Here is a 21,547-nt window from a genome sequence, read left to right as displayed (position 1 = left end):
TATGGCCTAACCTTTGTACATTTTAGGCTGACTGAAAGATAGTTCATCAATTTCACTGTGGCCAAATCTTCCGTAGCACACTAAATCAACAACCACATCATAATGAAAAGTTTGATGCCACTCAGCTGCAAGCTCACATACATGCACAACTGTTTCCATGTCATCACCATTCACATAAAAGATCGGAGCATCTAAAGCTTTGGCCACATTAGTACAACACTTTGAAGATCTTCCATAGCTAGGATTCATCGTAAACGTGACCTGATTGTTAAACACAACATGTATAGTCCCACCTGTTATGTAATTCGAAAGTGCACTGAGATGAAATGTCTCATACACAACACCTTATCCTGCAAAACTTCCATCACCATGAATCAGAATCCCCATGTTCTTGCTTCTGTCTAAATCATTTGAAAAGTACTGTTTCGTTCTTGTTTTTTCCAAAACCGTTGGATTCACTAATTCTAAGTGGCTAGGGTTTGCGGCTAATGATAAATGAATCCTCTTTCCACCTCTTGTTAGACGATCATAAGATGTTCCTAAGTGGTATTTCACATCACCAGTTCCTGTGTAACACTCTACTTCATCCTTTGGTTGTCCACCACTAAATTCACTGAATATTTGACGGATTAGCTTACGAAATATGCTCCCAGAACGTTTAATCTTGCTCTGTGTGCCATTCCAATCGTGATATTCTCGACGCCAAGATCGGTGGCTCATTCGAACATCTCCTTCATGCCTGGGATTAGGGTTTCTCCTCCTTCAAGCCCAAACCTCTTTGCTAATGTCCACTTTGTGGCCAGGAAGTTCTCAAAAAGTGTGCTCCATGCAAGTCTATTGAGAATAACCTCTTGACGCTTGCGATTGAATTGTGCTACTGACGAAGTCTTGATCTTGTCTCTGATCCAGTTACATTTCTCTCTATTTGATACATGCATGTATTCATACCCTATGCTTCCATAATATGCTAGTTCAAGTCTTGTCAAGATGGCTCTTAGGGTTTGAACTGGACGATTCTCAAACATGAATCCAGACATTTCCAAGACACTAAGGAACAATTCTCTGTCTAGGTCTGATTCAGTTAAGACATAAATGGAAGGGTGCAGTTCACTTGGAAGATCTGGCTTGTCTAAACTAAATGGGTCTGTATTGGCTATCATGTGGCCAACAACTTGACATGCTCTTACAAGTAATAACAAACGAATGCTTTCTTGAATTGTTTTCCCAGAAATGCCAGATGAAGTTGGAGCTTGTCCCACAAAGTTTCTAAAGAAATTGTCCCATGATTCATCTACACTGTTTGGATCTTCTTCCCAGGCTCTTTGAAGCTCTTTTAAGTATACACTGCTTGTACCGTCTAAGAAACTGTCAGTGAGTCAGGAAAGCAGGATGGAGTGAGGCACTGGAGGAGGAGGATCCGTTCTGGATGATGACGACAATGTGGAAACTGTGGTGTGAAAGATTCTGATCTGTGATAGGACTCTTGTTGTCCTTGTCAGATAATTTGATGATCTAACTTGAGAATAAAGAGTTCTCTTGATTGTTTGTTTTGTAATGCTGAAACTACCTCTTAACCATGACATGGCTCTCAGATTCAACAATCAAGAATCAGATATAATGGTGTATCTCCTCAAAACCTAGACTCTGACATTCCTATAATTAGATATAATCAAGCCAATGAAACAAATAGATTCAGTAAAAAAAGATCAAAGCTTCTAATATGCTTAATTAAGAACACTCATTGCCCATAAATTTTCTATTAGAATAACCGTAAATGACAACATTTAGATCACCACCATGATGATAACCTAATTAATAGAATCAAATAAGAAAATCCAGATTCAAGAAATTAATTACTGTGAACAATTTAAAGCGTTTGATTGAATAAATATTAGGTTGAATTAATCAAAATGATGCTTAATGAAAACAGGAGCTAGTATTCAAGAAGTTAAATACAAAATAGAAACTAAATAATTCGTAAAATCGAATATCATCTGCCCAAAAAAATCTGGTCTTGATTTGTTTTCAAAGGGCGAAAAACCAGTACAGATTAATATGATTTAAATTCGATTATTACAAATTCAGAAACAAGAACATGGCTATGGAAGAATTGAAGAACAATAATGAATGACCTGAAACAGAGGAAGAAAATTGCATGTAAACCCTAATTGTTAAGCAGTGACTTTGAGAGTTTGAGTCTTTCGATGCTACTTATGTGCCATCGCTTGCCCCTAGTCCACAGGAACCAGTCAGGATGCTCTGATTAAAAGAACTCAATTCGATGATGTTGTAATATTCTAATTAAAGTTAAACAATAATCATATTTAAATTGAACATCATCATTAATCATAAATAACTCTATAAATTATTTGCACATACTTTCCCCTCTTTCGAAATTCATTGTCTTTTTGGGGAAAATTTTTTATATCATTTTATACGTCCTTTTAAAAACTAATTAAAACCAGCACTTGTCAACATTTTTTTTAATAATATACCCTTATTTATTCAAGCAATTTCAAGAAATATTTATCAAATTTCAGGGACAATTTTGGCAACGTACTTCCTCTAAACTACTACAATATAAGCCACTTAACTAATTTACATTTCTAAGAAAATAAAATTTTTTAAAATCTTATTTTTAAAAATTTTCATATCTTTCCATACTTTTGAATGAAATAAATATAATATTTAATTTATTTAAAGCATCCTCATTAATTAGTTCAATGAAATATAATAAAGTAAGGATATATTTAAAAAAAATAAAATCTATTCAATGCTCTATATTATAGATCAAGTAAAATTTTGTTTAAAAATGTTTTATATTATGGTCCGAACACCAGAGAGAGTATGAATATTGTTGTAGTATTAATTATATTTGTTAATCTATATCAAAAAACTTAAATTACCTATATTCTAATATTGACATGTGCATCATTTTTAGAACCAGTCAATCCTCAATCATAATATTATTGACACAAGAATTTTCATCAACCCACCCACGAAGTTTAACAGTCATTTGTTATCTTGATATACTTTAGTTTCGGTGAGATTCCTGATTCAATTCATCTAAATTTTTTATTATATATAAAAAAAATCATTTGTTATCTACCTAGTCTTTTGTTCTTCACACATATTTGACCATGAGCTTATAATTCAAATAAAAAAAATTAATCTATCCCCAAACGAGACGTTAATTAATAGGAGAATTTTAATAAAGACTCCTTGATCAAACTTATTTAAATTCAAAGCCTTTAAATTTTTGAAATACACTACAATCTAGGGGTACTGATTTAATATTAAATTTATAAGGAAATGATAAAATTGCTCATCATTTAAATTAATATCACAACTTTCCTACTTCACTTCTTCATTGCCCTATACTTTGCTTGTTAATTTACTTAGGATCATTGTTAATTGCCTTACTTAATTTGTTTTCATTTTAGGTGTTTAAATCATCTTAAAACAACTCGTTGATTTTTATACTGTATATTATTCATTGTCCTCCTTCACTTAATTTTATTCCAGAGACATGAACAAGTGAAGTAGAAAAATTAATAACATTCCGTAAGTAAATCAACAAGTAAAGTAATATAATTAATAAATGAAGTAGGAAATTTCTAATATTAATTTGAAAGAAAAACAATTTTGTCATTTCTTTCAAATTTTAATATCAGATCAGTATGCTTGGAATTAAGGGGTCTTTATTGAAATGTTCCCTAATTAATAGATTTTCTTTCTTTCTTTCTTTGGCCAAGTAATATATCAGAAATAAGCTTGTGATTCCACTTTTTTATTTTTGTTTTTGTTCTAGAGAATAGAAACTAATTCCAAAATAAGTTGTCAAACATGCCTAAAATTCTTAAGTGCTTTTGGAATACCACATCACTTATATTTTAGCCAGTAAAAATGTTACTCCCTCCATCTCAAATTATAAGATACTTTTAAAAAAATTCAACATCCTAAAATGTAAGACACTTTGATAAAGATAAAGTTTCATTAATGATATTTTTTAATATTATTATTCTCATATATTCTCTCTCTTCAATATTCTTTTATTAATGAAGTATTAAATGAAAGATATTTTAAAAATTTATATTTTTGTCTTGAAAAATTAAGATTGTAAAGTATATTTAATAAGCTTTATTAATAAGTGAGATTTTGTTTAAAAATATTTTATAATTATAAAGTATAGTTAATAAATTTTATTAACATGTGAGATTTTATTTAAAAATATTTTATAATTTAAGGCGGAAGGAGTAATTACAAGTTGCACATATTGGGCCCACATGTTTAATGTTTAATTTGTGCGGTGCAGACCTTATTTTTTCCATTAGATTTCCATTCCACTTCCTCTCTTTTCGTCAGAGAAAGTTTCTTCGAAATTAGTTGCCCGTCTTCCCAGTTTTCACTATTCAATTTTTTTTTTTACTCTTTTTTTGGGCCAACATTCATTTTTCTTTCACTCAAAAACATTAAATGCATAAAAGTGGAATCACAAGCTTATTTCTGATACTGTCACGTATATTTTTTGATGATGAATAAAAATAATATTAAATACATACATAAGGTATTATAAAAAATTAATAATATTATAAAATAATTTTATAACTTGTTAAATATAAATAGATCTTAGTTAAATAAACTATGAGTAGACTTAAAATTATATACATTTATATTATAGCTGCTAACATCTTATTGGAAAAAATGATCCAAAATCATATTTTACGCTTGTGAAGAGTTCAAAAATAAAACAAGCATTTTGATAGGTCAAATTTTTAGGTTTTTTTTTGTCGTTTTAAAATTTAACCTTTTTATATCAAGTTCAAACCTGTTTGATTTCCAAAATTCTATTTTTATTTTTGATTCAATAGCAATTCAATTTTGATATAACACGACTCAACAAAAAAAAATTCATTTTTTAATTTAAATTGAGATGTTAGTGAGTCTGACCGATGGTTTAACTGGTCTAATTATTCAATTTAGACTTGTTCTTAGAACATTGACACCACATTTAAAATTTGATGGCTGGATCTAAAATGCTAAGGCTTGCGTAGAAAATTAATGCCTAAAAGATAATCTACCAAATTTTTTGTCTTAAATATAAATAAAAGCTACCCAAGTTTAAGTGTAATTAGTGCCTGTTTCCTTTTTTTCATAACTAGAAAAGTTAATATATGCTTGTTTTTGTTTAAAATATAAGCATTTTCCCTTAACAATCATGGTTTAAAATATAACCAACCTAGCCAGTACATGTAAAATTTTTTTTTTTTCATTTTATCTTTTGTATTTATTAACCAAGATTTTTGTGTAAAATTATCTCTCGCTCATCATAAAGTGTATTGATAATTGAAATTAAATGTTAAAAAATAATATATATTTTTATAAGAATGAGGACTTTATTTATAAGAAAATTATTTATATTTTGAATCAAAAAGAATATATAATAAAACGAAATACATCCAAATGGGCCTTTAGAACAAACACAAAAGGCTCAAAGAAACCAACAGACTAAATATATGATCAAAACTAGAAACAGGAACCAAAAACACAAGGAATGACATAATCTTTAATTTTTATAGTTTTATTAAATTTACTTTTAATTCTTATAATTTTTTTAAATATTTTTAGTTCCTGTGAAACTAAAACTATTGAAAAATAAAAACTATAAGAACTTGAAAAATAAAAATTATTGTAGGATTTGACATGCCAAAATTGTATCAGCTTTTTTTTTTTTGGTACATATTGTATCAGCTTTGGTTTTGAAAAGAAATCATCGGCATGAGCTAGAACCAAGCAACAAAAGACCAAGTAAACCAGGACACAAACATTAAAAAACATACAAGACTCGAAAACCAGAAAACGCGACGCGAAGAACTCCCAAAAAAAAAAAAAAAAAAAACAGCCCCAATTGATGGACCTTGATGAAGCTGCAACCCGTGAAATCAAAGTCCCCCGTGCATCATCCATTCAGACAACGATTTTTGACACAAACCCTTAAACATCAATCTTATTTATTACTCTCTCCATTTCAAATTATAAAATACTTTTAAATAAAATTTTACATATTAATAAATTTTATTAAATATGCTTAATAATTTTTTTTTTCAAAACAAAAATATAAACTTTTAAAAATATCCATCATTTAATATATTGAAAAGAGAAATGATAAAAATTAATTATAAAAAGAGAAAGGGTAATATTAAAATTGGTGCATTTAATGAAACCTCAATCTACTCAAAGTATCTTATATTTTAAAATGAAAAAATTCTTTTAAAAGTGTCTTATAATTTGAAATGAAGGGAGTATTATCATTTTAGTAAGAATCAATCATGCTTATTTTCAAGGTGTACATTTTGCACTTATATGAACTAAACTAAATGTAAATAATACCCCCCTTTAAATGAATGAATAAACATGATATTCACTATGCAACTAATTAAATGTGGAGGCTTGAAATTCTAAACAATAAATTCAAGAAACAATAAAATTCTTTAAGACATTGATTGCATATCCAAATTAATACTCCCTCCTATTCAATCCTTATTATTATAAGGCATCTCTAATTATTTCACTCGAATCAAAAAAATATGATTAAGTCATTAACTTTATCTACAAATAGAATAAACTTCTAATTTTATCCTTACTTAAATGAAAAAAAAAATTAAATTTGCATCACATTTTTTCTTGTAGTTAATGAGTTTAAAAATGAATAATATTAAAAAAACATAATTAATATTCTATGAAGTATCTTATATTAAGAACCAAAAAATCTTTTTAAACAATGCTTTATATAGGGATCGAGAAGAGTACATTAATACTAATAAAATTGCTCATGAACATTGATCCATATAAAAAGGAAGGTATTTGATGTACCCTTTTCATCCTCAGAAGAAACGAAGATACGGCTACATATATCAAAACTCTGATTCTGCTGCTGCTCAATGTTGCAATGTCCAAAGGTGGCGATTCTGCCTTCCCTTGGAAAAGATCCGCAAGGACCATGATTGGGAATTATTTGATTGTCTTTCTCCGAGGAAGAGGCGAAATATAATCAACTTGAATTCGGGACAGCTATGAGTGCGAATCATTAACAAACTATCTCATCAGCAAGACTTGATCGTTCATTGCAAAGATAAGAATAATGATCTTGGAGAGCAAACTATGTATCAAGTCTGATAAGATGTTCGGGTTCAGCTTCTACGCGAATCTGATTGTACCGATATCCTTGCATTTTTGCTCGTTTTGGTGGGAACCAGAAAAATCAGTTCATTACTTTGACATATACATAGAGAAACGAGACTTTTGCGAAAAGTGTACTTGTGAGATATCTGAATCTGGTTCTTGCAATATCAGTGAAGACATGCGTTATCATTGGAATCCTAATCACAGATACTCCCTTCTCTTGGCGGTGGTACATTGAATGAAAACCAACATTTCTCAATTTCAATAAAGACATATTTAATGCAATTAATAACCATTACACATGTGATATATGAAATTAATATCTATTTATCTATATGTGTCAAACTTTATTATGATTTTTATGCTGTACTTGACTCACAAGGGAAAATATGAAGAAGAGAAAATCTGATGAAAAATGCAAAGAAGAGAAAAATGAAGAGATGCAATTCTCTCTCCCATGCTTGGCTAAGCAAAAAAAAAAAAAAATGGGAGGAAAGAAAAATTGTTAATTTCATATAGACAAAAATAACTTTATTATTTGTAAAAAAAAATTTATACATAATAAAATTTAATATTTTCATATTATTTAAATAATTTTTATTATATATTACTGATTAAATAAAAAACGTAATTGTAAATTGTTTTATCCAATGCTAGAAAAAAATGTTTTGTCTAATTTTAATTTTTATTTCTTAAATTATTAAATATATAATAATTTAAATTCTAAAGTGGAGGAAAAATTAGAATGAAAATGGAAGGAGGTAACAAGCAAAAAATGAAAAAAAATTCATGGGTAAATTTAAAATTTTGGTTTTTTTTAGAGAAAAGTTGGAGGTAAAAATATGTGGCTTCTGCATGTCATTTTCCTTTTCTTTTCATTTTTCCCTGCTTAGCCAAATAGGAAAAAATGTCATCTTCTCCCAATTTCTCTTTTCCTTACTTTTCTCTTCTACCAAGCTTAAGATTGTAATCATAAGTTAAAAGTCTTTTATTTTCCCTCTTGAACTATAACTTCAAGAAATTCATTAAATAGCCAAAATTTAATATTTCCTTCCCTATCTAAGATTTGAATCTTGAATCCTTAATCCGTAATCTCTTGAATGGAATGGGTAACTACAACCACTCTTCTAACATGATTTTTTAGACATTATAAAGCAAAATATTGTATATATATAGAGAGACAGAGAGAGATAATTGTTAAATTAATTTTTAAATTTATTTGAATAATAAATTAAAATTATGAAAATAAATATATAGAATTATAAAAAAAATTTATGTGTAGAAAAACAATAAGCAATAGTTATTAAATATTGCAAAAAATATTTATAAGAAATGTTTATATTTTTGTTACCTATTAGCATAGCAAGCAATTTAAAAATGTTGTGATAAAAACACCTTTAGGAGAAATGGTTTTTATGTTGACTATTTGATATTTATTGTAACACTTAAAAACTATTGCATATTCTATTTTAGGGAATATTTTTAATTATTAAAAAATATTTATTGTTTAAAATAAGGATCAATAGCAACATATGAAAATTATTTCTCATTTCCATAATAGGCAACAATTTTAGAACTAGTACAAAGAAAATTGTTGCTTAACGCAAAAAAGGTTGTAGTAAGATTTTTCAAATATAGATTATCCAGACTGGTGAACAAATTTATTAAAAAAATTTATAATTTATATAATTTTTTATTTTAATACATATGCAAAATAAAAATAAAATTAAAACATTTAGTTTAAATTGTCTAGATTTAATTTAGACAGTTTAGATCTTTCTTAGGTGTGCACTGGAAGGGCAAAGGAAGGAGAGTGCAAAGGAGGGAAGTCAAGTCTGATTGGTAAGGGTGAGATGAGATAAGATGAGGGTTTGTAAGCAGCAAGATTTTTCAAATTCTCCTTACAAAGCCCAAATTCCTTGAAAACATTAATTATGCTTCCTTGATTCTTATTATAAAGTATATTTTAAAAATAATTTTTAGTTCTTAATATAAGGCACATGTAGAGTTATTTATTATCATTTTTCAATTTCACTATTGTTGTAAATTTAATTTGGATATATTGGCCTATTGGACAAAAAAAATGTTGTGTCCAAAAAATATAGACCAAATTTTTTAAAATTTGGGAGTGTACTCGGTTCATGTTGATATATAAGAAATTTATTATTGATATGCAAATGGTTTATCATAAAAATTTGAAAATTTAGAAGGAATTTATCATTGATATGTAACAGTATATCATTAACAAATATAATAAATCATCCATAATGCAATATACAATAAATATTTGATTATTTGTTTGATTTGATCTTATAACATAAGCTATACCTATAAAAGTCTCATTTAATTTTATGACTCTTTACATATTGTGTATCTATTTTTCCTAGTTTTAATAAGAGTAAAGTTGAAATATATTTTTATTTTAAGATATATTTATTAAGTTACACTATCATTCCTTGATTCTAGCGAAGTTAAAAATATTTCTTGGTTATTTATTTTCAAACTCTACATTTTGCATTTATGTCAACTAAATGTAATTAATACTTTTCTTCAAACGCATGAATAAACGAAAGATATTCCATAAATTAAATCCTATACAATAAATTCAATAAATTAAACAATATAATTCTTTAAGACATTGATTTTGCTCCGAATTAATACACTAATGCTAATAAAATTACTCATGAATATAACAGTAATGACCTATATATAAAACGGTAGGTATGTGATGTGACCTTATTAACATTGCATCATCTGAAAAATTACAAAGATATGGCTCCAAATATCAAATCTCTGATTCTGATGCAAGCTATAGTACTGGTTGCAGCAATGTCCAAAGGTGGTGAGTCCTTCCCTTTTAAAGTAACAGTGCAAATCATTAACAAATTAACAGATGAGATGGACATGATCGTTCATTGCAAAGATAAGAATCATGATCTTGGAAAGCGAACTCTCAAGCCTGATCAAATGTTTGAGTTCAGCTTCTTCGAGAATCTGATTGTACCCAATGTCTTGTATTTTTGCTCGTTTTGGTGGCAAACAGAAAAATCGGTTCATTACTTTGACATATACGCACAGCAACGAGATTCTTGCCATAAGTGTACTTGGGAGATATCTCAAGAAGGTCCTTGCAAGGACGGCGAATGGTATGATTGGAATGATATGTTGAATGAAACCAACATTTCTCGATTTCATTAAAAGATTTATATTTAATGTAAGAACCCTTAATTATATGTGACAGATGAAATTAATAATTTAATATCTATTTATCTATGCGTGTCAACTTTTATTTTATTTTTTAAAATATTGACATGGACTATATATATATATATACTTCCTTTGGTCTCTACTTCTATTCACATCACCTAAGGATAGGTATTGTTACTTCCTTTATCTCTATATATAATGTGTTTTTAATCAAATCCTACATATTAATAAAAGCTTGTTATTTGGTTGAAATTATATAAAATCACAATTATTTTTTAGTTTTTCTCCTAATAGTGTCACAATTAATATCATAATACTAGTGGGTAAAGCATATAATTAATATATATCTCTTCCATGTTTTAAGATAATGAAAAAATTGTCTGATTATTTAAAAATATCATGATACATTTTATATTTAGAGATAAAATAAGTTTTTTAAAAAATATCTTAATACATAGAAAAGGATGAAGAGAGTAAGTTAGTAACTTTGTTTAAACATTAGATAAACTTATAATTTTACTTCTATTTAAATGAAAATTTTTTAAATTTGTATCACATTCTTTTTTGTAATTAATGAGTTTAAATAGAAAATTTTTTTAAAAAATGTATAATTAATACCTCATAGTATGCTTTATATTAATGACAAAAACAATTTTAAAAAATATTTCATAATAAAGAATGAAAAAAAAAAGTATGATCAAACTGTTAACAAGATCGTGTGTTAAGCATGTTTGGATTGCCCTTGGAATGGCATTTGAGTCGCTCAGGGAAAGTAACCAACACCAAGTAGGTGAAGTTAGTGAGGTAGATTACATAATGTATGATTTTTTTTTTTTTGGGTTATAACTTATAATTGTAGATGTTATTAAATGAGATATGATTGGGTATGAAATGTAGGCATTTCTTCTAGTAAAATTTAAATATTAGTTTGTTACATAGTAAAAGATTAGGCCTCTACGCTAAACTCAACATCTATTAATAGATTACAAAATATCATTGTATTCTACCAAACAATTAATTTTTAATATATATTAATTAAGGAATAAATTGGCCCATTGGCAGAAAAAATATTGTACTCAAAAAATATAGACCAAATTTTTAAAAATTTAAGAATATAGTTAGTTCACATTGATATACAAGAGATTTATCATTGATATATAAAGGTTTATTATTAAAAATTTAAAAATTTATAAAAAAATTTATTGATATACAACAGTATATCATTAATAAATATAATAAACTAATAATAATAATATAAAATATAATAAATATTTGGCTATTTGTTTGGTTTGATCTTATAATATATGTTATATCTATAAAAGTCCCTTAATTATAAAGCCATGTTTAATGACATTTTTTGAGTGTGTTGTTATCCTAGTTGATAACAAATACTCTCCACAAGCTTATGAAATCTCATAAGTTTCATCTTTATCTTCAAAAATATTTTTCAAAATAAAAATACAATATATTTTAATTCAATTAATAAAAATACCATCAAATTTTTTACAGCTTAAAAATTTACAAGATACTTTTATTAACATTACTTTTACTAAAATCAAGAAAAAATAATTAAATCATTAATTTTGTTCCAAAATATAATAAATATCAATTTCACCCATACATTACATTATATCTCATAGTTAATGAATTTAAATAGAGTTAATATTAAAAAATGTAATTAATACTATATCGATTGTCTTATATTAAATATCAAAAAACCCTTCTAAAAGGAAAAATATAATAGGGACCATAGAGAGAAGTTCAAGAAAATATATTTATCAATAAGAAAATTAACTTAGGAGCCACGGTCGAACTTTAGGCAAACTTCAAAAAAATAAGAGTAAAATACTCTAGTTGTTTCTCTATTTTATCTTAATTACAGATACTTTTATTCAATATTTGAAACTTGTACAAGCCTCTCTTAATATGAATAATTATAGAACACAAACGCCCCCTCTTTTCGAGATTTCATTTCCATCTATCCATCCATCCTTTAATTGAACGTTGAGTTTCATGCATTAGACTAAAATACCCCTGTTTAAATATTAACTTTACTTTTACCAACAAGGGTTAGGTCTAACCGAAGGAGTTAGTTTCTCACAATTTGGTAAATTAAGATTTGAATTCCTACTAGGAGAGTTACTCACATTTAATACCTGATTATGTCTCAAAAAGGATTAATTATGATAGGAGTAGGGCTGTGCAAGAAGCCCGAAAGCTCGAAATGCCTAACCCGACCTGATGGTTTTTTACCCTACTCATGCTTGAAAATAATTGCCCGAAAATAAATGGGCATGGTCAGGTTGAGCCTGAACCTCGGGTTGGGCAAGGTTTAGGGCTAGGGCATCTAACTAGTCAACCCTGCCCGGGCCGAGATTATATATTAGTTTTTTAAAAAAATTAAAATGATGGCATTTTATTGGCTGGAAGTGACAAGTTAAGATAAAACCCTAGCTTCTCCTTACTCAAAGTTTTAACTTTTCTTTTTAGTTCTCAACCGTCTCTCTCTCCCCCCTATCCACTCCTCTCCTCTCCTTGCTCAATCTCACAAGTCGCATCGCCACTTAAGGTCAAGAATTAGCAATGCAGTTCCTCCCTCATTCTTGGCACCTCTCTTCGTCTCCGTCTCCCATCACGAGTCATCGTTCCTTCCTTCATCTTGGCACCTCTCTTCATCTCCATCTCCCATCGCGAGTGAGACTAAGAGATTCTCTTGTTCTGATGACTCTATATTATGGTGTCAGCTCCTCATCTCCTTCTCATCACTGGCCACCCATTAGCTTATTGTTGCCGCCATCCAAGGTCTTGCATCAACTGTGTTTGCCTTTGGTCTGTTGCTTGCCTTCTATTGCTGTCGAGGCTGCTTCATTGCTTTCTTTTTTTGCATCAAGATCCTGTTTCTCTGGTCTCTTATTTGTAAGCTTTGGTCTATAATTCCGAAGCTCTGAATCTGATTGTTTTACTACTCATTTTCTTACTCTTTAATGCTCCAACAATCCGAAGACACACAAAGAACCCAAAAGGGATTATATTGCTTCAAAGACTAAGCATTGACTCTCGCGTTATAAACCATTGTGATGGTTAGTGAATCTATAGATCTCTTTTTTATACTTCTTTTTTGTCATTTCTAGGTTTGTTGATTTTTTTTTTCATTTGCAATTATGTTGTTACTATAAAGTTTTTTTAGTCTATGATTTATTCAACCATTTTGAGCCCACGATTTTGTTGTTAGTAATGATTTTTTAAGGCCTACTTTAAGCCCAATTTTAATATATTTTAATCCAATTAAAAGCTTTCAAGTGACAAAAAAAAAAGGATACTATATTGGATATCCAGCCCTATATGCTCGAGCCTTGCCCGACCCTGCCAGCCCAACCCCTTCATAAATGGGCATCTTTAGGGTAGAGTCGGGCTTTGAGCATGATTTTTTAGCCCGAAGACAATTAGGATAGAGCATTGGGTTAAATGTCTGCCCTATCTGACCTTGTCCATGTATAACCCTAGATAGGAGGATATCTGTAAACAATAAAAAAAAAATATTAACCTTGTCTAATAATCATTCACTTTTAAATTTTTAGCAAAAGAGAAGAGATGCCACTATATTTAATTCAAAAAAAAATATTTCATCTGCAAATCAAGTGTAATAAATTGAATATATTGATGAGAATTAATAGAATAATTAAATGCATTAAGCCCAAAAAAACAGCAAGAGAGAGGAGACATTTCAATGAATTATGAATCTTAAAAGCAATCAAGAATCATCCTTTGAAGAAACGGCCCCAAAATGAAAATGAAAGTATATGGGGATCTGATGTAGCCGAGACTATTTTAAGAGTTCGTCGCATCCACTGCCCACCCACACACCCACGAAGTCTTGTTTATACGAGGAGAGAGAACGACCCGAAAACTCTCTCTGATCTCTCCCCATGTCGCCGACGACGACTTGTTAACCTTTTGCTGAAGGTATCATTTCTCTCTGCTTTCCAATTTTCTGGTTCCATTTCCGGTTGTGATCTCTTTTACCCAATTCAATTTTGACGCTGTTATGTCTCTGTTAGAAAAAGGGATTGATAGAGACGCTTGCGCGAGAATTTTCAATTTGTGTTCGCAAATAATAACCGATGGCAGCGCCACCAGCACGGGCTCGTGCCGATTACGATTACCTCATTAAGCTTCTTCTTATTGGCGACAGTGGTTTGTTATTGCTTCCATATCTCCAAACCCCCCCCCCCGGGGCAATTTTACTTGGAATTTTAAGGAAAGCAAATGGGTGGTTAAGTTTCTAGATCTCAGTACTGTTTTATTGTCATTTTGTTTTTAGTTCGGGTTTACCATAATTGGTTTGTGTAGAAAATGGAAGGTGATACTGATCGGTTATTTTAGGAAGCCTATGTGGTTTCAAATGATGAATTTATCTTGCTTTGTGTCTTTTTGTTGTTAAAATTATGAATTTATCTTTCCAGTCGTCTAGATAAGAGCGGGTCGCTTGGCGTTTAGATTTTTGACTTTTGAAGGGATAACTGTGGGCGTTCGTCGAGGCACTATCTCTTCATGAGTTTGCTGAATTGCATTTTTTAGGAGTGTTTGTTTTAATTTATTTTTAACAAACATATCATTTTATCGGACATAGGGCTGTTGGTACATATTGGTAGTTGTTTTGATGGTCTATACTCTATATAGAGTACTATAATGGTAACTTAGTAAATGCTGTATTTTCTCTGCATAGTATCCTTTCTTTTGGATAAGAATGTCGTTGTATCTTTAATTCCATGTTTAATCTCATGAGTTTTTTGTGCAAGTTTATTCTTCGACAAAGATAGGGAATCATTTGTTCAACAGTCTATACTTATTTGTAACCAAAAGTAGTATATCGTATTACCTCTGGTCTTGAATATAAGGAACAAATAACTATCTCACTAAGATTAACATAACTGGTTATCTTTCTTAAATATGTCACAATTTGAAATTTTTTTCCACAAACGTTTTAACTTCTACCTTATTTCCCAATTTAATGAGGCGCATAGCTGGAATAATGTAATTAATGCACCAAATATAAACTCTTTGTTTTTTTAATTTTTATAATTTGAACAAAAAAGTCTCCCTAAACTTTCTTATATTCAAGACTGGGGGGTGTATTTCTTGATTTTGATATGGATGATGTACATGATGTGATCTTTTATGCAAAATTGAAGTTATGAGCTTATTAATTATATTGGTGTTTGAGCCATTAGATTAATTTAAAGCCAGATGAAAGTTATGTTTCTCTGCTCTCTTACAACTTGCCAATGTCATCAATTTACTGCTTCACATGTTCTTTCTCTTTTCTGACAACTACTTTTGCAAAATCCTTGGTGAGTATTTGGAATAAATGATGGCTGAATATAAGTTTTTTGAGAAACCATGAGACTAATTGTTAGCAGATTATGTGACTTAGTTAACCACCTGGGCAATGCCTTTTTGTTGATTCTGGGCATCTTGAAATAAAATGCCTTAAAGGTACAACTTTGACATTTAAAGATCCATTTACCCTGATACTGTGGCGATGGTTGAATTGGTCCAGCATTAATACTTTGAATTTTGTTGCTTAGTTTAATGGTTAGAGAAGTCCAGCTTTTTTAGTTACTATTTGGCCCCTGATTTCAGCTGGAATCAGGACTAGTTTTTAATGGGGATGGTTAGATTGCAGATTCTGTAGCATATGTTTCTTTTATGGTTCCACCTAGTGGGATAAGCCTTGTTGTAGTTGTTGTTTCTTTTATGGTGTCTATTTGGCTATCTTGTGGATCAGGATATTTCTGTTCTGTCTAGTATGGAGAGTATATGCTTATTTACATAGGATATCAGTGGTTATTCACAGCCAGCAAGAGACCTTCTTTGTCAAAAACCACTTTTGATAGAATGATAGTTGAAAAATGATTGCATCTTTTTATTGACTTGTATTCTCTATTTTGGCCTTATTCATATGAGGGCCTCTTTAGTTTGTTGATGAATTTTTTATTGAAAGATCCTTCTTTCTTTGCTGATATCAGTATGCTTTTTCTAGTCTTCTTAATGTATCTTCTCCAAAATGATGTTATCATTTCTTTTTAGTGTCTTGTGTGAGATCTTGGGCAATTGGGTATTTTTGCATACTATTTATAGTGGTCTGTTTTAGGTACGTGAGTTTTTGTTCTGATTATTTAGCCTTCCGACTTGAACTATTGCAGGTGTGGGGAAGAGTTGTCTGCTTTTGCGGTTTTCTGATGGTTCCTTCACCACCAGTTTTATCACAACTATTGGGTGAGTATTTGTAGGAACTTACATATAATCACTTTAAAAACATAGATGCTTTTGATCTCGTGTTCATGATATTTCAATGCTCATATCAGTGTGTCCATTCACTACAATGTAGTTATTAAGGCTTTTCCGAACCACTTTTCTTATCTCTAATGTGCTGGAAAACATTGCAGGGTTGGACTTAATGCAGAGTTTGTATGGTGTATAGTTTCTTAGAAAAGCTCATGTTTAATATAAGCATTGGTTCATTGTTGGGTACCGCCAAATTGTTTATATGTGTATGTGTCCACATTGATGCTTGTGCTTTGTGCAAGTAATTGTCTCTATTCAAGTATTAAGTTCTTAATGTGATACTTTAACAGGATTGATTTTAAAATAAGAACCATCGAACTTGATGGCAAACGCATTAAGCTGCAAATCTGGGACACAGCTGGTCAGGAGAGATTTCGAACTATCACCACAGGTATGTGTTCTCTCTTTTACAACATGGGTCACAAGCCTTAATTCCCAAATAATAGTTAACATTTTTACATGATAGGTAGCTACCTAACAAACATCATGTTGCGTAATGCATTATTGTGTGATCACATTGATGTCAGATTGAGGGAAATATTAATAGATTCTGATAATTGCATATGTTCCAGTTTTGGTTCTACAGTATGCTATACGGTCATAGTTTTCAGGTTTGATATATATAACTAAAATGATTGGAAGTAATGTAGCAGTACAGGAGAGAAGCTTGCATGGTTAGGAGATTTTCATGAGATAAATAAATGTCTTCCATGGAGATTGGTGAACAAACTAGTGGAATTGAATTGATTTATTTAAACATATTAATTGAATTTGCTTATGTAAGGGAAATTAACTCTTTAATTTTTTTTAGCCAGTAACTCTTAAATCATTGTTAGTCTGGAAAAGTACTTCTTATATAATGAGTTATCTTTTTTGACATTAGAGAATTTGTGATGGAATATACTTGTAAAACAAGTCAAGAAGTTTGAAGAAAAAATGCTTTAAATCAAGTGATTAAGCTAGCTCTGCTGTCCTAGCCATCAAAAGTCAAGACTCTGGTCAAACAGGAACAGAATGTTGCCATAGAACAAATTGGAAGAGGCAAATATGCCAGCTGACCCCCTTGCCCCCTTGGGGATCAAGAGGGCAAGATAATATTTATGTGTAATTCTAGGGCTCCTAGCCCACTTAGAAGGACTGGTTGTGAAGGACAGTTTTGGGTCTCATTCCCCCTCTTTGATGTGAATTTTACACTAGAGCATCATCCAAAAAAAAAAAAAAAATCAAGTGGGGAGAGGGCTTATTGACCGCTTTATGCATAGATGAAACTCTTTAGTTTAACAAACCATTTAAAATTGTCTAATGAATGTGATCAATTTCTACAGTAATAGGAGGTGTGGTTATAGTCTAGTTTACCAATATTCTGTTTGATGAAATGGAGGTCTCTTACTATTTTATACACTTCTGCAGCTTATTACCGCGGAGCCATGGGCATCTTGCTGGTCTATGATGTTACTGATGAAGCATCTTTTAATAGTACTACTCTCTTCCCTTGCTTTCAACATTCGAAATTTATATGTTTTAATGATAATTGTTTCCTTCTTGTTTGATGTATTTATGCATTCACATTTTTCTGAGTATTTCTTGTAGCTTTCTATTCAGCCATGTTTGGCGGCAAATTGACTATGGTGCTATAAAAAAAAAAAAATTCCCAAGATGCTACAAGTTCAAAAATATTTTCCATTATACTACAAATGATAACTTGGCTTCTACCAAACCACGTTTCAAAATTTCTTTTTCCTGACATTTTGTACCGAAATCATTTTGTGCCAGACTGATTTCAATAAACCTTGTAAAATAAAATAAAAAACTGTTCAAGAGCTTTGTCACCTTCTTCTTTTTCTTTTCTTTTTCTTTTTCTATTTTTGCATAGAGCACTTGGTATTTTGAGCCTGCTTCACATCGAGGTAGAGGTGATAATTCAGGTCAACTCAAATAAGCTTGGAAAATCTTAGGATTAGGTTGAGAGTTTAGAATTCTTTTTTTTTTTTTTACTTTGGGTTTATTTGGGTCACATAGCACAAACCGGAATGAGCTTTGCTCAAGTAGTCGAATTCTTTTCCTCAACTTTCATTTAACCTTCATAAGCTCTCTTCCAGACTTCCAATTTGCACATTTTGATATCCTAAATTGAACTTTTAATATTTTAATAATCATTTGTTTTGAATATCTTTTGAAAATGGTAAATGTTACTTTCATTTGGGAGTGCGAAATGTGTGAACTGGAAGTCTTGAAGAGGATTTATGAAGGTTAAGTGACAGTTGAGGTGAATGTTAATTTCAGATTTTTAATAATATGAAAGAATTTAAGTATTTGTGCTAAGCCCAGTCGAGTTCAGGTTGGCCTAGATTTTTTTTTGGCTTATTCAGGCAACTTTAATCTCGAAATAAAGAAAATATTTTAAACTCTCAAACTCAACCCTAACATTTTTCTAGCATTCAGATTAGCTGGTCAGATTTGGCTTCAATTACTATCTCTAGCTCGATGTAAGACAGGCTCATAATATTAGATGCTTTATGCAAAAAAAAAAAAAAAAAAAATGACGACATGCTCTTGAACAGTTTTTTATTTTAAATAGTTGTATTGAAATTGGTATAATGCAAACCAATTTCAGTACAAAGTGTTGGGAAAAAGAAATTTTAAAACTTAGTTTGGTAGCAGCCAAGTTCTCATTTGTTGTATAATGGGAAATATTTCTGTGCTTGTTAGCATTTTGCAAAATATATATATATATATATATATTGTGTAGTACCATGGCCAATTTGCCATGTTTGGCCCCTTAAATTGTATTTTATTTCTCTCAACCTGCTTCCTTTTAATTCTTATGTAGCTTCTGTTTTTCTTCAGATATTAGGAATTGGATTCGCAACATTGAACAACATGCATCTGACAATGTAAACAAGATACTTGTGGGCAACAAGGCTGATATGGATGAAAGTAAAAGGGTATGCATGTATATATGGTGTTGCTTTTTCTATTCACTTTCCAAAACTTCATTTCTGGCTATGTGTAATTAATTTGGTGACTAGCTGTGGCTAGTGCATGACTTTCTCAAAAAGGTCTCCATGCTTTCCCTTCTATTCTTTTTCTATGGAGGAAGGTTCCTTGTGACTTAGAAGCAGGGATCCTTCGTTGAGTATGGTAGCAAATAGGGAAATGATCTGATGGTGTATTCTTTTGTCTGATTGAGCTTGCATCTATGCTTGAGAAGCGTTTTTCTATTAATGTTGACGAGCAATATTCCTTTTATTTTTATAGGTTGTGCCTACGTCCAAAGGTCAAGCTCTTGCTGATGAGTATGGTATCAAGTTCTTTGAAACTGTGAGTAGCAAGCTCAAGTTGTTGACCAAGATCTCAAAGTACATGTGAATCTGATATATTTGTGTTAAAACGTGATTGTAGAGTGCAAAGACAAACATGAACGTGGAAGAGGTTTTCTTCTCAATAGCAAGAGACATCAAGCAAAGGCTTGCTGAAACAGACTCTAGAGCTGAGGTATGTCCGTTACGAACCTCATTTGGTGCATAGAATGTGAAGAAATAGAAATAAAAAGTGAATGAAAAAAGTGATTTTATGGATAAGGAATGATTATTCTATCCTTTAAAAAATAATAATAAATAATAAATACTACTCCCTCTGGTCCAAAATATAAGTAGCTTTTAGGAAAAATATGAATACTGATAAAGTTATCATTCTCATAAAAAATATATATATATATATATATATATTTTTACCCTTAGTCCCAATTACCAATGTATTTCATAATAAGTGAGAGATACATTTATACAAGGATTTAGGTTAATAAATACAATGGGAAAAATGGGAAAAAAATTCACATATACTAGGTTATTTATATTTTGAACCAACATTTTCTGAGAAAAAATGTTTATATCTTGAATTGGAAGGAGTATTTACCAATGATAATAAAGACATAATAGACATTGCAAAAACTATTACTTCTATTTTCACCTTTTTAGTTTAGGCACTTAACCTTGTATATTTAAGGTGTTTGTTTCTTATTAAATTAAGACATGTATTTATTTTTACCCATGATTTATCCTCCAGCTTACTCTAGTTATAAATACTTTTAAGTTTTAACTTTCTCCGAAAATTAAAATCCACTTGTTCTGCTTTTATTATTGACAAAATCTATGTTCAGTATGCAAGTTTAAATACCTATGTTTTATCCCCCTTCAAATGGGGCTTTAGAAAATTCTAGATGCATCATGAATGGGAAATTTCTCTCTCTGTACTCTTTCTATATTGTCTGATATTAGATTTGTGGTTGGTCTTTCTTTTTCCTTTTGCTGAAACATCGATTTGTTTGTTTTCTCTGGTGGTTCAGCCTCAGACAATCAAGATAAATCAACCAGATCAGGCAGCTGGTGGCGGTCAAGCTGCCCAGAGGTCAGCTTGCTGTGGTAATTAGCAGAACCAATATTTGTCGGGCATGTTATCTACAGTTGTACCCTTCTGGATGCTGAAGGATTTGATGACTCTGGAAGTTGGCACATGTAGTTCCTCTGTAACTCCTGACTTCCAAAAGGTCATATTTTGGCCCACTATTTTAAAATTGTTTGCTGTTAGTTTGTGGAATTTGTTGCTACTGGTTTACATGGTTGCCCTTCTAATTGTAATCTAAGTCTAAAAGGTATTTTGATTGAGAAGGTTTGGGTAGATTATCAGAAAAACCCTACATCTGGGAATATTAAATTTTCTTGTTTAGTAGGTTAGGAATCGAGATTTCTGGCTCTTGTAGATACCTTAAATTTCTTTATTATTAATCTGAATTGGCTGGACTTGAAACTTA

General features: G+C 30.3%; 1 protein-coding gene and 1 pseudogene across 2 annotated transcripts; one reads left to right on the top strand and one right to left on the bottom strand.

The window, feature by feature from the left end:
- On the bottom strand, nucleotides 1–1,789 carry LOC129292009 (uncharacterized; annotated as a pseudogene).
- Nucleotides 1,790–14,185: 12,396 nt separating this feature from the next.
- Nucleotides 14,186–21,547, top strand: LOC129292908 (ras-related protein RABE1c-like). 2 transcript variants are annotated; one of them, XM_054930609.1, is made up of 9 exons: nucleotides 14,186–14,352; nucleotides 14,448–14,583; nucleotides 16,596–16,668; nucleotides 17,028–17,128; nucleotides 18,148–18,213; nucleotides 19,585–19,682; nucleotides 19,996–20,058; nucleotides 20,140–20,232; nucleotides 21,083–21,547. In XM_054930609.1, the coding sequence occupies exons 2-9, from the start codon at nucleotides 14,511–14,513 to the stop codon at nucleotides 21,164–21,166; spliced, it is 651 nt and encodes a 216-aa protein (XP_054786584.1). In that variant the 5' UTR covers nucleotides 14,186–14,352; nucleotides 14,448–14,510; the 3' UTR covers nucleotides 21,167–21,547. The 2 variants fall into 2 exon arrangements, with proteins under 2 accessions (XP_054786584.1, XP_054786585.1); XM_054930610.1 differs by lacking the exons at nucleotides 14,186–14,352; nucleotides 14,448–14,583 and adding an exon at nucleotides 14,639–14,662.

This window comes from Prosopis cineraria, unplaced genomic scaffold (genome assembly GCF_029017545.1).
Source record: "Prosopis cineraria cultivar Desert tree isolate PC_DT_omini unplaced genomic scaffold, ASM2901754v1 PC14, whole genome shotgun sequence".
NCBI classification, from domain to species: domain Eukaryota; kingdom Viridiplantae; phylum Streptophyta; class Magnoliopsida; order Fabales; family Fabaceae; genus Prosopis; species Prosopis cineraria.
Note: the sequence above shows the minus strand (reverse complement) of the source record. Positions and strands in the feature narration are given on the sequence as shown.